Raw genomic sequence first — 17,338 nt, forward strand, 5'->3', positions numbered from 1 at the left:
ACATTAACTGACTGTAATCTAGTACAGTATATTCTCAGGTTGAACAATCCTAAACCTCAGTCCATGCTGCTGTCCTAAGCTCTTGTTCCTCCTCTTTAGGACAGACTTTAAGCATAGAGATATGCTTATACTTGAGATGGCTCACATGCATTTTCTGAAACATTTCCCGCTAAAGTGAATATACTTTAATCACACGGTGTAGTGTATGAATGGCGCCCTTGTGCATGTTTTGAAAGTGAAGATGAATGCACATTAAGGGTACTAGAAAACTGGCAATAGTGGATGCCTATTGATGAGCATACCTCTCCACCACTGGCTTGCAGCTGGTTTTCAACAGTTGTGCAAATGTTTTGTTCTTGTAGTGGAGGAGGTACTATGAATGCTTATCTGGCACAATCATGCAATCAAAGACCAGACTCTATATTTACATGAAATGGAGGGTAGATAGTTTGACCGTATTCACTCCTTCATTCCTGAGTACCCACAAATGTCTGCAATTAATGGGGAAGAACTTCCAGACTTCCAGAAAGTGAAGGCTCCAGGAGCGCCCTTACCTAAACACCAGCTGTTTCCTAATGATCTGCTGGCTGAAGCAAACAAAGAGGCACTAGGGCCAGACCCAAGGCCCAGTGAAGCCCACAAGAGAACTTTGTACATCTGGAGCCACTGGCCTTTAGAGGAGGTCCTGCCATTATTCCCCAGTACTTTGAATGGAAGCTCAAGGGGCTGAATGTAGTTAAGCAATTTGTAAATGGATGTCTTTATTTTTGGGGGGGGGTTGTGTAGGGAATAAATAAATATCATGAGATTGTCTGGTATTTTTTCACTGACAACTTTGGGTCTTTTTTCTTCACTTATATTGGAATCACCAGAGCAGACGGCCTCATCTAGTTGAAAGGCAGGCATGCTTCCAATGTGGTGCTGTGACTTTTACAGTGAAGCTTAATTTTATAAACAATGCAGATCACTTCACTGTGTGAATGAATCATCTTGCCTGAAGAGGGGTTGTTGAGAGAGGCTGGAAAAGATTATGATAGAGCTGTTTCCATTACTTGTTCCTAGGTGTTTGCTCATTCCTTTATCCACGTCCTTTTGAAGGTATATCTATTTGATATCTATTTGAACTTGAAGATAGGTAGATAGATGTTAGGCAGAAACACTGCTTCCTATTCTAGCCTGTCACTCATTTTCATGCAGTGAATTTGCCAAGTTTGCCAAGCTGTAGGACCGTGAACATGCCTTAATAATGATCAGCAAAACTCAATACGCTTCATGAGATCTGAAGTAGGAAGATAATTATTCTTCTTCAGTTTTATGTGTCCTCCCACAGACACACTTTTGACCTCAGGCAGTGCTGTGGTTAATGAAATACTGGGCACTTAAACCTGAACCTAACCTATTGGGCAACTTTCAATGAGCTTGATTTGCTAGCACACTCCTTTTTTAAGCAGAGTCCCAGCCTTCCCCCCCCTCCTCTCTCAGTGTGTGAGAGTGCGTGTGTGGCCCTTTAAGGAGCCAACTCAGTCGTGAGAGATGCTGCTGTTCGGGCTTGCTTGAATCCCCAGGAGCCCAGTTAAGAAATAGACAGCTGTCTCTTTAAGTGTCATTTCCTTCTATTGTATTTGAATCGTGAGCAGGAAAGAGGATGTGAAACCAGAGAGGACAGACCGCGGAGCCAGCTTCAATAATAATAGTAGTAGCAGTAGTGGGGTAATAATAGCAGCAGCAGCAGCAACTTCGACTATAATTGTGATGGTGCTGTTGGTGGAGATGCTGGCAGCTGCCTCTGCGGAGCAAGAGCCCCTCTCTCGAGCGCGCCCGGAGCTGCCCAGGCAGCAAACCTAAGGCAAGCAGCAGAGGAGACTCCGGGATCCAACGCAGCAGTAGCAGTGACAGCTCGGGAGACGGCGGCGCGGAGCAATCTCTCTGCCCCGGTCGCTTGCGCCCCCTGAGCAGGAGGAGCGTCGGCGCAGCCAGGATGGGAGGTTAGATCCTAAGGGTTAGCTAGGCGCGCTCGCTTGCAGGAGAGGCATCGTCGCAGGAGCAGCATCCAGCACGCATCAGCCCACCTCTCTCTCTCTCTCTCTCTCTCTCTCTCTCTCTCTCTCTCTCTCTCTCTCTCGTGCTACAGGAGGAAATCCTGCGAATGTCCTTGGGGAGCGGGAGGGGGGCGGAGGTGCCACTCTGCCGTGGGTAGCGAGCAGGCATTCAGGAGCAGGCAGCCTTTGTAGGGGCAGATCTCGGCGCAGACCAATCCACCGGCGAACTACAAAGGACCCCGGAGCTGCCAATGTCCTCGGCCATCGAAAGGAAAAGCCTCGAGCCCTCCGAGTAAGTGACCTCCTCTCCCTGTTCCCCCCACCCCCCAAGTCCCCTCCAGCTTCCCATCTCCAGAGCTAGGGCCAACTTTGCCTTGGAATGGAGACGGATTCTGGGCAATCTGTGGGCTAGAGGGGGGGCTAGATTGTTGTGGGGGGGGGGGAGAGAGAATAATGACCATTATTATTTTTATTACTATTATTAGCGCTGGCTTAACAGAAAGTGTCATTCGGAGAGAGACAGAAATAAATAGGATGGGGCTGCTGGATCTTCCTTTCTCCAGGTTACTAGGTGTGTTTCAGAGACCCCGCTCTCCCCATCCCGATCCAGTCCCTGTACCGCGATCACGTTATGAATACGGATGGACTGTGCAGCAAAGACTAGGGAAGATGTCATTAAGCTCGCACTAAGCCAGCCAGCCAGCCTGCTACTTGCAGGGATGGTAACTGAAACCCAGAGCCACAGGCAAGTTCCCCATTTTGAGTTGGAGGCCAATTAGCAGAGCCACCAGATTACCTATCCTGCTGAGGGCGGGAGTGAGGAGGGGAGAAAGGAGCGGGCATTTAGGGTCGCAAACGCCTTTGCATCAGGTCCTGCAGATTAGGTGATGCTGATGAAAGAGGCTTCACAGGGATAGGGGGTTGGGAGACTCCGGTTTTACAAAAACCCAAGTTCGCCTGCAGTGCCTCTCTTTCTTTCTTCTCCTCCCTGCCAGGCTACACACTGGCTGATTAGACTAGAAAGGTCAAGGTTGTTATCAGATGCGTGTGTGCTCGCGCTCAACTTCCACATTTTCATAATACTGTACAAACCACCGGTTTGAAACTTGGAACAAAATGTCCAGCAAAAGAGTTTCTGTGCAGGAGCCACAAGCGAGATCAGAAGAGGGGGGAGTGGTTGCTGTCACTCACAACCCCAACCTTAGCTGTTAAAGAAGGAAAAATGAATAAATGTTTAAGTTGGTATAGAATTTGGATTTCCTGGTAGACTTCTTACCATGATAATCTTGCTGTACTCTCAAACAAATGCAGATATTTATAATTGCAGAGATGATTAATTTGCTGTATCATCAACACTGCCATTGAACTGGGCTTTTAAAGTTCACACACTTACCTGTCCTATTGAACTTGGTGGGACTTACATCTGAGTAAACAGATGTAGGATTCAAGCTATTTGCCTCTATTTAGAGTGATCGTATTTTATTTGTCTAGATCACAGTAGCTTTGTGGTATTCTAGCAAGAAAATCTTATTTTAACTTTTAATGTCCCTGCTTAATTAAATATGTGTGTATATTTAATTCATCTGTCAGTTGTTCTCATGAGGTATCAAGAAAAAAAACAGGGTGTGATTCTGTGCTCGGTTATACAGGCTTAAGGCTGCAATTCTAACCCTTCTTATCAGGGACCAAGCACCCTTGAATTCAGTAGGGGTTTCTTTTGAATAGACATGGTTAGAATTGTACTGTAATTACCACCGAAATACTGTAAAATGAATCCACATGCAGAAAACTGTGCATAGGTTTTCGAGTTTGTCTCTGCTTTCCGAGAAATAGGTTATATTAATTTCAATTGAATTTACTCTTATATTAAGGGTGGTAAGAATCAGTTGCTGGTAAGTGGTAGGAATCATCCACTTCAGATACTTTTATAGAGACTTATATATCATATGTACCAACTGAAACATTGTGCATATGTTACAGTTGTTCCATTTCCTATTTCCCCCTGCTATGTTAAAGCTCCTTATTCATATTTTAGGCTGCAGTCCTATATATCCATTTACTTAAGAGTAATCCTCTGAAAACTCAGTGGGACTTAATTTTGAGTAGATATGTATAGGATTGTGCCGCTAATCTTTCAAAACTTCCAGCAAAGGAGGGGGGTTGCTTTAGATTCAACTAACACCTATTTTCAGTGTATCATTATGGCATACATCATTCCAGAACATAAAGTTTATTATGAACATTTCCTCCTCTCATTATTGTAAACGTCCCTCATTGTTTTGGGATAAAAGGACATGAAACTGGTCTTAAAGAACCATGCCAAACTGCACAACAGTTGTGCAAACCAAAACCTTCCTGTGTCTGTTTATGCAGACTTGTACCGGTAGGATATCTTGGAGATAGTTTCTGGGTATTGGTTCAGGAACTCCCACACCTCTTTATCCTCAATCCTATGCATTTTTAAATATATGGTTGCTTTCACGACAAGTCATGAACAACAACCTATTTCCCCCTGCTATGTTAAAGCTCCTTATTCATATTTTAGGCTGCAGTCCTATATATCCATTTACTTAAGAGTAATCCTCTGAAAACTAAGTGGGACTTAATTTTGAGTAGAAATGTATAGGATTGTGCCGCTAATCTTTCAAAACTTCCAGCAAAGGAGGGGGGTTGCTTGAGATTCAACTAACACCTATTTTCAAAAAAAGCTCTGTTTTTTGCTACTGTCTTCACTGACAGCATTCTCCAGTGTGCTAAAACATCATTTAAAATAGAGTTGTGTGCAGAAATAGCAGCTGTGAATAGTGAAACAATTCAGTAGCACACCCACACTACTATATAGGTATGGAATCAGGAGGTGTTTCTTCATAACGGCAAATCAAGATTTAGTATGAAATGCCTTGAGAACTTGATCATCTTTCTAGCTTTAAGTAGACAAGATTCAGCCGTGTTTATTTTTCAGATAAATACGACTTGAGGAAGTTTTACTTCTTTGAATAGCGTTTTTGAGGCAGTTGAATCATTTTTCATTATAGGTAGGTAGCTGTGTTGGTCTGAGTCGAAACATATGAAGTGTGCATGCACACAAAAGCTCATACCAAAATTAAAACTTAGTTGGTCTTTAAGGTGCTGATGAAGGAATTTTTTTATTTCATTTTTCATTATGTTAAATTCTTGTTTCTTGTGAGATTGCTTTTGAGAGCCTAGAGATACAGTAACACAGCTTACTTATTCCTTGAGTGTAACATATAAGTCCTCTTGCGGCCTTTGAATTTAGCTGTTATTATTGTGAGCATTTGGGAATCTATTGTACCAGTTGGTAAACAGGGATTAAAGAAAAATCAGGAGCAGGGTGGGTGAGGCATAGCCTTCTCGTCACACAGATTTGGTTGAGAAAGGAGGAAATGCCTGCCTTCAACTGAGAGAATATGGCTACCCAGACTACCTCAGAGGAGTAGAGCCTCAACTGGAAGTCAGCATCTGACTGTGATCTGAATGGGAAAGTGCCCACTTCTATTTTTTAAAAAGTTGAATATGAGGCTGCCAAATTAGATGAGTGCTGGTGGACTAAGATTTCATTGGGAATTGGGGCAGGGGAGAGAAGGCTTTTACCTCAGGGTTTTACCCAAACTGGATCCAGTCTGGGGTTATGGAGTTGCTGGTGGGAGGTATGTGGTAGCAAGCATGGGAACACCTTGGACTTGTCAAGGCCTGCACTGCAGTTATCTCTTATTGGCAACACTGCGTCACATAACTTTTAAGTGGGAAGTTCCACTGGGCCTTTTTACAGACTTCAGGTGGTCTGCACTTAGAGAGATCTGTTAAGGGCAATGTTGCATCTACCTTGACTAGAATGTACATTTGAATTTAGTTCCAAACACTTACCTGCATTATGATCATTCATATGTAGTGTAAGTGGTGTCTGTGAGAGAGACTCAAATGAACTTATTTAGCATAAAAACTGTCCTGAGCAAAAAGGCAAAAGGAAGCCGTGAACGTTGTTAATGGTTTGAGCAAGAGGCATAATGTAAGCCAGTAAATCACGTGATTAACTTTGAAAATGTGAGGGTTTTATTTTTCCTCAGTGGCAATGTTTATGAGCTTAAGGTTAAACATGTGCTAAAATATCTTGCTGTGAGTTGCTGACTGTGCAGGCTGCTGGCGTTTCGCTGGGAACAATTCTCAACAGCAGTTGCAAAATGGAATATCCAGGGAACAAAGAAGCTTTCAGGGAGATGATACATTTACATTAAGAAATGGTTTTTCTCCTCTCTCTTATTTTATCCAGTCATTATTTTACCTTGTCCCCACCCCTCCCCCAGCCCCATATAATATTTTTCCCTGAGGTGAAAAGTGCATTAAAGGTAAAGGTAAAGGGACCCCTGGCCATTAGGTCCAGTCGTGACAGACTCTGGGGTTGTGGTGCTCATCTCGCTCTATTGGCCGAGGGAGCCGGTGTACAGCTTCCAGGTCATGTGGCCAGCATGACTAAGCCGCTTCTGGCAAACCAGAGCAGCGCACAAAAACGCTGTTTACCTTCCCGCTGGAGCGGTACCTATTTATCTACCATACTTGCACTTTGACATGCTTTCGAACTGCTAGGTTGGCAGGAGCTGGGACCAAGCAATGGGAGCTCACCCCCTCACCACCCAACCTCTGCTTTAAAACCTCCAAGGAAGGAGAGTCCACCACCTCTTGTCATAGCTGTCAAGTTCTCCCTTTTTTAAAGGGAAATTCCCTTATGCTGAATAGGCTTCCTTGCGAGAAAAGGGAAAATCTGACAGCTATGCAGAGCGGTACCTATTTATCTCCTTGCATTTTGACGTGCTTTCGAACTGCCAGGTTGGCAGGAGCTGGGACTGAGCAACGGGAGTTGACCCCGTCGCAGGGATTCAAACCGCCAACCTTCTGATCAGCAAGCCCTAGGCTCTGTAGTTTAACCCACAGCGCCACCTGCGTTCCACTTCTTGATAATACCATGCTACAGTGAATCATTTGGAGCTGAATCTTCCCATATGTATATGGTGTTACGCTTGTTAGCGATCTCTGATAAACAAAACAAAAGATGACTGTTATTAACAATCAGGACCTGCTGATTCCAACTATCAGTAAACATGCCATGCCCATTGTTTGGGAAGGTGGTTCCTAAAGCCCTAAGTGTTTCCCCCCCCATGAAGACGCTTTGACTTCTGCAAACCTGCTAATTAATACCTTCCCCTGATGCATGCATGGTGCCATTTTGATGGCATAAGGACCTAGACTCGGGGGTTTTCTATTTATTCTTTCCTATAAACTCAAGTTAGTACGGGACTGAATAACTCACAAAAAACCTGTTGCAGTCAACAGACAAATGCATAAGGGGGAAAGCCTTGAAGATACTTCTGCCCATTGCACTATTTAAAATATTACAGTTGGACAGTGGACTCTCTTTTGGTGAGCTTATTGGAAGACATTGCTACAATAAGGCAATCATGTGAGCAAAGCTAATTGTGGGGGGCAATTAACACAAAACCATCTCCCACACTGCGGTCAGTTTCAGGGTGCATGCATAACATTTGAAAAGTGCTCTCATGGGCGTAGGCAGGGGGGCAGGAGGGGCCAGTTGCCCTCCCCAGAAGCAGGGCCGCTGGTGGCCAGCCTGCCCCACTGCCTACCGCCGCCCGGTGCCGTCTCCCTTCTCCCTTGCTGGCTGTGGGGCGGGTGGAGGGAAAGCCAGCTTTCCCTCCACCCGCCCCGGCGATCGTGGAGGGGGGGAGGGGATCGGAACAGCCTGATTTTGGGCTGATCCTGGCGCCCCCTCGCCCCTGCCAATCGCGGAGGGGCAGGAGGGGGTCAGAGCAGCCCGCTTTCGGGCTGATCCTGGCGCCCTCTCCATAGCTGCCAAGTCTCCCGTATTCACCGGGAAACCCCCATTTTTCCGGCTGTTCCCAGCCGAAAAAATGGATTTTTTTGTTTTTTCCCGGTTTATTCTGGCGCGGTGGCCATTTTGGAACTGGGCGGAGCATGCTCAGAAGCAACTTTTGATGCTGCTCTGCCCAGTTCCAAAATGGCTGCAGCGCGACTTCTGGTGCAGTGGCCATTTTGGAATTGGGCACAGCAGCATCAAAAGTCACTTCTGAGCATGCTCTGCCCAGTTCCAAAATGGCGGCAGCGCTACTTCCGGTCTGCTACTTCCGGTCCGATCCCTTATTTTTCAGGCAGGAACTTGGCAGGTATGGCCCTCTCGTCCCTGCCAATCGCAGAGGGGTCGGAGGGGGTCGGAGCAGCCCGCTTTCGGGCTAATCCTGACGCCCCCTCGCCCCTGCCGATCGTGGAAGGGGAGGAGGGGGTCGGAGCAGCCCGATTTCGGGCTGATCCTGACGCCCCCTCACCCCTACCAATCATGGAGGGGGAGGTCAGAGCAGCCCATTTTCGGGCTGATCCTGGTGCCCCCTCGCCCCTGCCGATCACGGAGGGGGAGGAGGGGGTCGGAGCAGCCCGATTTCGGGCTAATCCTGACGCCCCCTCGCCCCTGCCGATCGTGGAAGGGGAGGAGGGGGTCGGAGCAGCCCGATTTCGGGCTGATCCTGGTGCCCCCTCGCCCCTGCCAATCGCGGAGGGGGAGGAGGGAGTCGGAGCAGCCCGCTTTCGGGCTAATCCTGACGCCCCCTCGCCCCTCCCGATCGTGGAAGGGGAGGAGGGGGTCGGAGCAGCCCGATTTCGGGCTGATCCTGACGCCCCCTCGCCCCTGCCAATCGTGGAGGGGGAGGTCAGAGCAGCCCATTTTCGGGCTGATCCTGGTGCCCCCTCGCCCCTGCCGGTTGCGGAGGAGGAGGAGGGGGTCGGAGCAGCCCGATTTCGGGCTGATCCTGGCGCCCCCTCGCCCCTGAACGACAATGGCTTTCCTTGCCCCACTGTGGCCCCTCCCCTTGCCCCCCTTAATTTTGATCCTGGCTATGTCCCTGAGCGCTCTCATTATGTAGGCAGGGGCAAAAGATAAATGTCCTCCTTGCTTTAAATTAGCCTTTCCAACCTGGTGCACTCCAGATGTTTTAGGCTACAATAGCTTTTAAGGAGGTCTTGAGTCTCAATAACGGAGTGGTTCTACCTTGGAATCAGGAACTATTACGAGCTACTGATATATATGGACTCCCGTTGGGCATTTAGAAGGAGGGCCTACAACAAAATGTTGAAGTATGTCATTGGCCCTAATCGAGGTGATGTGGTTCAGTGTGCCAGCCAGCTAGTGAAACTATCTTCCAGGATAATAATAATATATAATAATTTATTATTTATACCCCGCCCATCTGGCTGGGTTTCCCCAGCCACTCTGGGCGGCTTCCAACCGAAAATTAAAAACAATACAGCCATAAGGTGGAAAAGTAGGGCATTCCATAACTCTGTTTTCTTTTGGAATTTGCACTCATCATTCTATGGTTACTGAGCATCCTCATTCGTTGCTGGGCATTTTTTAAGGGACTGCCCCCATAGATGTTTTTTTTTAATTAAATTGTGCAAATCTCAGTTTTCCTAAGCACACCAATATCTTATTTCTCACCATTTTGGCCTGTCAACATTCAATTCCTATTGGAGGAAGTAGTAATAATATCCAGTATTCTGAAGCATGGGGCTATATTCATTTTCTAGCCTTCTCATCTTCATTCGCACATAATATCAACTACAACGGCTGCCCTGGGGAGGAAGGGTGTAGTATAAATTCAATAAATAAATAAATAACAAAATAAATAACAGAGAAAACCTACTGGGGAAAACCCTGTACTTATCAGGATATGTCCTTGAAAACTTCCCACATCATTTGATGACCTGCAGTGCAATTCTGCGCATGCTTACACAGAAATTAGTCTCGGTATGTTCAGTGGGATTATTCCCAGGTAAGTGTGCAAAGGATGCAGCCATGGTCCTGCTCCTGGCTCAGCAGTAGATCTGCTAAATGGACATAGGCAAGGCAATGTACGGGACCTCACACTGGTTAAGCTGTGAAATGGGTATAAAAGTTACCAGTCTCACACAGTTGTTGTAAGACTATGGTGCTAAATAACTCTTCCCATTCAAGTGTCATATGAATACTGATGGTCAAGGTATCATACCTGTATGGCATTTTTTTTTTTACAAATGTTATTAAAATGTCTTAAAATATTCATCACAGCAGTGAAAACATTGATATGTGTAGCAGAGTAGGGAAGGCAAACAAATTGAACAGCTATGGTTTTTTCATCAAAGACTTAAGAAAATATTAATTACTTAATGATTTGGCTACTTATAGTTTTTCTTTATACCATCCACAAATTCATTGTCACAGGACTCATGGGGTGGGGTGGGGTGGAATCCTTTTGGACACAAGTTTGCAGTGTGTTAATTACAGCTGTACGTAGGTATTATTTGTAACAGATGTTGGACTGAATTTGGACCAAAACAAAAGTAATCCAAACAAATTCTTTTCCCATTTTCATTGGTATATTAAGTATTGCAAATTAATTAAAATTAATTGACTACATTAATTAAAAGAAAATATGTTAGGGCAGCATATATATTCTGCATGCAGATATATACATATATTCATTCATTCCAAGATTTTTCACTGAAATAGGCTATAATTTACTTTAGTATAAATTATATAAATTGAGCTTTCCCTCCATACATTTGTTAGCTATGAGTAAAGGCAAGAGATTATGCAAGTCACCAAGTCCATTTACCACTGGGGATCTTACATTATGGAATGTGAGGCTTCTGCAAGCATTTCCTACTTTTCACCTACCTACCTTTCATTCTTAAGGAACAGAAACTTTATTTTAAAAAGATGAAATCTCAGGATTTTAAACAGTGTATGCATAACCCTAACCAAACAATAACATATGTTAGGAGACTCTGTATTCTGTCGGGGTTGAGTTGTAGAGTTTATTGCTGGGATGAAATTGTGTCTCTTTTGCTGTACATTTCTTATTATGAATTGCATTTATGTAATTGTTTTACCTTTTGTATTGTATGGATATTATGTCGTGTTTTAATATAACATCCATATAATACGGTGTGGTCTTTTGTTGAAGGGTGGTATATAAAATTAAAATTAATTTAAATTAACAACAGGAGAAAAATCAGACTGAAGATTTTCTGATGAGACTATGAGTTGGTTGGTTGGTTGGTTTGGCTGGATTAGTGAATTCTAAAGGCTGTCTCTTTCCACCAGGGAGCCAGTGGATGAGGTGCTCCAAATTCCCCCTTCCCTCTTAACATGTGGAGGTTGCCAGCAGAACATTGGGGACCGTTACTTCCTGAAAGCCATCGACCAGTACTGGCATGAAGACTGCCTTAGCTGTGACTTGTGCGGCTGCAGACTTGGAGAAGTGGGAAGGCGGCTATATTATAAACTGGGCAGGAAACTGTGCCGAAGAGACTATCTCAGGTATACCAGCCACCATTACATTACCCTCCCTCTCTCCCTCCCTCCCTTTTAAAAATGAAGCTAGGTCTATGTTCAAAACTCTAGTGCAAGAACTGGGCTCAGCCTGCACAGAAGAGGTATAAGATACAGTACAGTGGTACCTCGGTTTAAGTACACAATTGGTTCCAGAAGTCCGTACTTAACCTGAAGCGTACTTAACCTGAAGCGAACTTTCCCACTGAAAGTAATGGAAAGTGGATTAATCCATTCCAAACGGGTCCGCGGAGTACTTAAACTGAAAGTACTCAAACTGAAGCGTACTTAAACCGAGGTATGACTATAGTTGGAAACTGACTAGTTTCAAAGCCAAGTCTGGATAAGCTCCTTGTCAGTTAAAATGAGGAGGCAGGGGAGAACTTCAGGCTGCACAGGGCAGGGCTCACAAGAACCTTTTCCAGGAATTGCTGTCCAGTCTTATGCAAGGCTCCGCTCTGTAGGCTGACTACTGATGTTTGAGACACAATATGGCATGGTAAGAGGAAGGGAGGAAGAACTACAGTATGCCAGCATCACAGGTAGGCACATTACCAGTCCAAAGGTTTAAAATCAGGCACTTAAACATGTGCTTTTCCTGAACTGGGTGTAACCTTGGGCTGAATGAACTGTAAAGAGTTGTAAAACTAGTGTTCATAACTAAGGATGGGGGAGAAAGCCAGTTGCATTCATATTTAAAGCCGAATTTATCAAATTCCACACTTTCTGAAACAATATGAGAATTCAAGCACAGCCATTCTTTCAAATTAACACTTCTCCAAATTTTTGTGATGCAGTTATCTAACCAAAAACTGTGTGCAAAAATGCATACATTAGGAGGAAATGTGCAAAAAATGAATATTTACCCGGTAACTGAAAATAACGTGTGCGTGCGCACTATATTTTTGCTTGCAAAAATGTGTGCATTGGTCAAAAATACATGCAAAATATAAAAATATAAAAATATTCCTTCAGTAGCACCTTAAAGATCAACTAAGTTTTTATTTTGGTATGAGCTTTCGTGTGCATGCAAGTGTGCATGCACACGAAAGCTCATACCAAAATAAAAACTTAGTTGGTCTTTAAGGTGCTACTGAAGGAATTTTTTTATTTTACTTCAACCCAGACCAACACGGCTACCTACCTGTAACATGCAAAATATGTTGGGGTCACGAAGAGTCGGACACGACTAAACGACTAAACAACAACAACAGGAAACAAATTACTCTAAAATGCTGAATAATTTTCATGAGGGTTTTTTGTAATTAAAAAAATCACAAATTGCTGCAGAAATGGGGAAAACTGGAATTAAGATTAGAAAAATCAGGAACTAAGAGAATTGGAATTGATGGAACCTTCCATCACTATTCACAAGACCTTATGTACACACAGTTGTTGTTGTTGTTTTTAGGACCCTGTCTCCATTTTCTCCTTTTAAAAATAGATATTTTTATTCCCTGTTGTGAATAAAAAGAATAGCTATGTTCTTCTACAATTCAAGGATCCTGATTGTTTACCATCTCTTTTGTACTTCATATGTGTGATTCCATGAAGCCATGGGGGGCACACTTTATTTATAGCTGGATGTATTTAGCATCCACAAAAAAAATCACAGGGGGGGGGGTGTCAGTGGGCAATGGAGAGGAATAAAGTGCTAACCTACCCAATTATCCCACTTCAGAGCTTTTTCTAGTAGCAGTTGTGCTTGAGTAGGACTGCATTTGCGTAAAGTAATAATATGCATGGATCAATGCCTTGTCGTGGCGAAGGGGCTTGAATAACTCAGAGAAGCTATGAGCTATGCCATGCAGGGCCACCCAAGATGGACAGGTCATAGTGGAGAGTTTTGACTAAACGTGATCCACCTGGAGAAGGAACTGGCAAGCCACTCCAGTATCCCTGCCAAGAAAACTCCATGGACAAAGACAACAGGCATATAGCCTTTGACTGTGTCGACCACAGCAAACTATGGCAAGTTCTTAAAGAAATGGGAGTGCCTGATCACCTCATCTGTCTCCTGAGAAATCTCTATGTGGGACAAGAAGCTACAGTTAGAACTGGATATGGAACAACTGATTGGTTCAAAATTGGGAAAGGAGTACGACAAGGTTGTATATTGTCTCCCTGCTTATTTAACTTATATGCAGAATTCATCATGCGAAAGGCTGGACTAGATGAATCCCAAGCCGGAATTAAGATTGCCGGAAGAAATATCAACAACCTCAGATATGCAGATGACACAACCTTGATGGCAGAAAGCGAGGAGGAATTAAAGAACCTTTTAATGAGGGTGAAAGAGGAGAGCGCAAAATATGGTCTGAAGCTCAACATCAAAAAAACCAAGATCATGGCCACTGGTCCCATCACCTCCTGGCAAATAGAAGGGGAAGAAATGGAGGCAGTGAGAGATTTTACTTTCTTGGGCTCCTTGATCACTGCAGATGGTGACAGCAGTCACGAAATTAAAAGACGCCTGCTTCTTGGGAGAAAAGCAATGACAAACCTAGACAGCATCTTAAAAAGCAGAGACATCACTTTGCCGACAAAGGTCCGTATAGTTAAAGCTATGGTTTTCCCAGTAGTGATGTATGGAAGTGAGAGCTGGACCATAAAGAAGGCTGATCGTCGAAGAATTGATGCTTTTGAATTATGGTGCTGGAGGAGACTCTTGAGAGTCCCATGGACTGCTAGAAGATCAAACCTATCCATTCTTAAGGAAATCAGCCCTGAGTGCTCCCTGGAAGGACAGATCGTGAAGCTGAGGCTCCAATACTTTGGCCACCTCATGAGAAGAGAAGAATCCTTGGAAAAGACCCTGATGTTGGGAAAGATTGAGGGCACTAGGAGAAGGGGACGACAGAGGACAAGATGGTTGGACAGTGTTCTCGAAGCTACGAACATGAGTTTGACCAAACTGCGGGAGGCAGTGCAAGACAGGAGTGCCTGGCGTGCTATGGTCCATGGGGTCACGAAGAGTCGGACACGACTAAACGACTAAACAACAACAACAATAATATGCAGTAAATCACCAGTGTTCGTGCATCATCCTGAAAAGAATTCAGCCCTATTTCCACTAGCTGAATATTTTCTCACTGTAATCGTAGAAAATATGGGCTGTTAAATTAATGCATTTTCTGTGCCTTGTAATTGGATGTGTTCCGTCTTTTCACAGCATAATGTGTTAATTATCTGTGTCTGCTAATGAAGAATTTCATAGACACAGGCCGTTAAATTGGCTTTGGCATTTCCCACATCTGTAATTCAAATGTAAAAGCCTACATTGCTTGGAATATATATATATATATATATATATATATATATATATACACACACACACACACACACACACACACACACTCCCTCTTCCTCTTTTTAATCCACCATCACAAGTGATGCATTCCAAGGTGGTTCTTTAGTGCCACCTTAAAAAAAAAAAGAATCCATATGTAGCAATTGTTACAGTGGCTAGGAAGCAATGAACAGTGACATCTCCTGGAAGGCCAGGGAAATGACGACAGTTTTCTTCTTGGGGATTGTATTCCAAAAACCAAGCAGTAGGATGAGCACAGCGTTTTGTATGATGAGCACAAGGTTGGAAACTGACAAGCCCTTTCTGAAATGTGTGCAATTGCAAAAACATTGCAAATTTATATTGGCCTCTGCTTGATCATCTGCTGGAATATTAAACTAGATTTTTTACAAACTCAGCAGGCAGTAGCCTAAATTAATTAATTATGTGAGAGCACATGCTATCAATATGTATCTTGCACATTACACTGATAAACCTTTAAAAACATAGCACCATAATGGTGGTCTCTATGGGGGTGTTTTCATGAGGGTGCAAAATGCTAAAACAGGTTTAGTCATCATGGTGCCTTCCATAAATTGTTGGATTACAACTGCCATTATCTCTTGACCATGGGCCATGCTGGCTGGTTCTGATGGAAGTGGTCATCCAACATTATCAGGAAGATAACATGCTAAAATAAAGGATCCTATAAAACTTTTGGATTTGCACTAGAACATCTAGCAGTTCACAGAATCCGCTGTAATTCATTTTTATTAAAATGGTTCTATGAACTTCAACCTGCTTTTTATTAGAAAGAACCTACAAATGCATCTTGATTGCTTACAAATCCATATTAAGACGAAGCCAATATTTCAGTCAACAGACTGGGGAAAAATACAAACTGGCAATCACCATGAGACCATTAGAATCCTCCTCCACCTTTTCCATTACTCTTTCTCCCTTCACAAATTTCTGGATGTCCTTCTACACAAATCTATTTTGCCTTCACAAAACGCAGCCAGACGAGCAAGCAAAATTCCTTGTACCTTACGCAGTTAGAAATACATTTGATAACCTGACTCCTGAAGGTTCTTGAATTTCTTTTCCCCTCTCTAAAGGCTCTTCGGCCAAGATGGCCTCTGTGCCTCCTGTGACAAGCGGATCCGGGCCTATGAGATGACGATGCGAGTAAAAGACAAAGTGTACCACCTGGAATGCTTCAAGTGCGCCGCTTGCCAGAAACACTTTTGTGTCGGTGACAGATACCTTCTCATCAACTCAGACATAGTCTGTGAACAGGACATCTATGAGTGGACTAAGATCAATGGGATGATATAGCTCACTTGTGCCTCATGGTCTCCAAATCCATCTCATGGGTGACACAAATACCTAGCTGTGGTGAGGAGATTATCACTCACAACATCTATGTGCTTTGTCTAAGGAAAGGGGGAAATACAACAGAATATACAGGCACCTCATCATGTACAATTGCAGATCGGGGACTGGAACAGTAGCAGGCGGGTGGGTTTCTGTTAGCAGTCACGCTTTGGTGATAAAACTGACATTCTCTGAAGTGATGGTGGAAGCTGGGGAAACAATATAAAATAACAATGGATTCTCTTGACTGGAAATATAGTAGTGACATGTAAAACGATAGTATGGCTTCGACACTTGCAGGCTAGGTTGTGCAATGAAATGGGTTTGGGTTATTTTTTACCTTCCTTTCTGTTTACGCTATTTAGACCATGTTCCCAACATTAATGCAAGATGAGATAATGTCAGGAGGTGGGGAGGGGAGCAAGGAAAATGGGACTCCCGTTCTTTTAAATTCTGGATGTGGAAAGAATGCTACTTTTTGCATGGAAACCAGTTTTTCCCATTTGAGAAGGAAAAGTACAACCTTTGGCTGCAAGGCTGCATCAGATGCACCCTATTTTATACATTTAAGTACTTGTGAGGGACTTATTGACATGTGACTAATGCCAGACTGCAGTCTTCAATGCTAAGCAATCATTTCAAGAATTTAGGATAGGCCTTTCGCTGCCACTGTGTGTGAGAAATATCACCACGCATTTCTATACAAATGTTAATTGAAAAAAAATTGTCCAGCTATTTTATTAACTTAGGCAATATTAATAATTTGTTGTGTGTAGTAAGATTCTGCAGATTTAATTAAAAAATGACTGGTTTGATATCTGGCCTTAGTTTTTATTTTGTCACACTAGTGGCTTTCCCAGCCAATCAGATTTTAGTGCAACAAACACACAACCAAACAACCGTTACTAATTTCTTTTGTTGCAGGGATGCTGAACCACTGAATTTGCTGTTTTGTACATGTTGATTTTATTGCTTTTATCGTCTGTAAGCCACCCGGAGAAATGCAAGTGTGCTGGAAGGTTATGACATAAATCTAACCATCATCACCATAGAAAATGCTATTTTCCTCACAGGCAGTACACCTGTTGCTTTTGTGACTGCCACATATAAGCAGTGTAATGGTATGTCAATCAAGTGATATGAATGGTGACGAGTGGGCTATTGAATATTACCTGTGATATGACTGGTAATGAGTGGCATAAATTCTCTCTCCTCCGTATT

General features: G+C 43.6%; 1 protein-coding gene across 1 annotated transcript; it reads left to right on the plus strand.

Annotated features, from left to right (window-relative positions):
* The first annotated feature begins 1,623 nt into the window (after positions 1-1,623).
* On the plus strand, positions 1,624-16,932 carry LMO2 (LIM domain only 2). Its single transcript, XM_035116646.2, has 3 exons — positions 1,624-2,331; positions 11,224-11,439; positions 15,859-16,932. Exons 1-3 carry the CDS (start codon positions 2,291-2,293, stop codon positions 16,076-16,078), a joined length of 477 nt encoding a protein of 158 aa, XP_034972537.1. The 5' UTR covers positions 1,624-2,290; the 3' UTR covers positions 16,079-16,932.
* The last annotated feature ends 406 nt before the right edge of the window (positions 16,933-17,338 follow it).

Source organism: Zootoca vivipara, chromosome 1 (genome assembly GCF_963506605.1).
Source record: "Zootoca vivipara chromosome 1, rZooViv1.1, whole genome shotgun sequence".
Classification (NCBI taxonomy): Eukaryota; Metazoa; Chordata; class Lepidosauria; order Squamata; family Lacertidae; genus Zootoca; species Zootoca vivipara.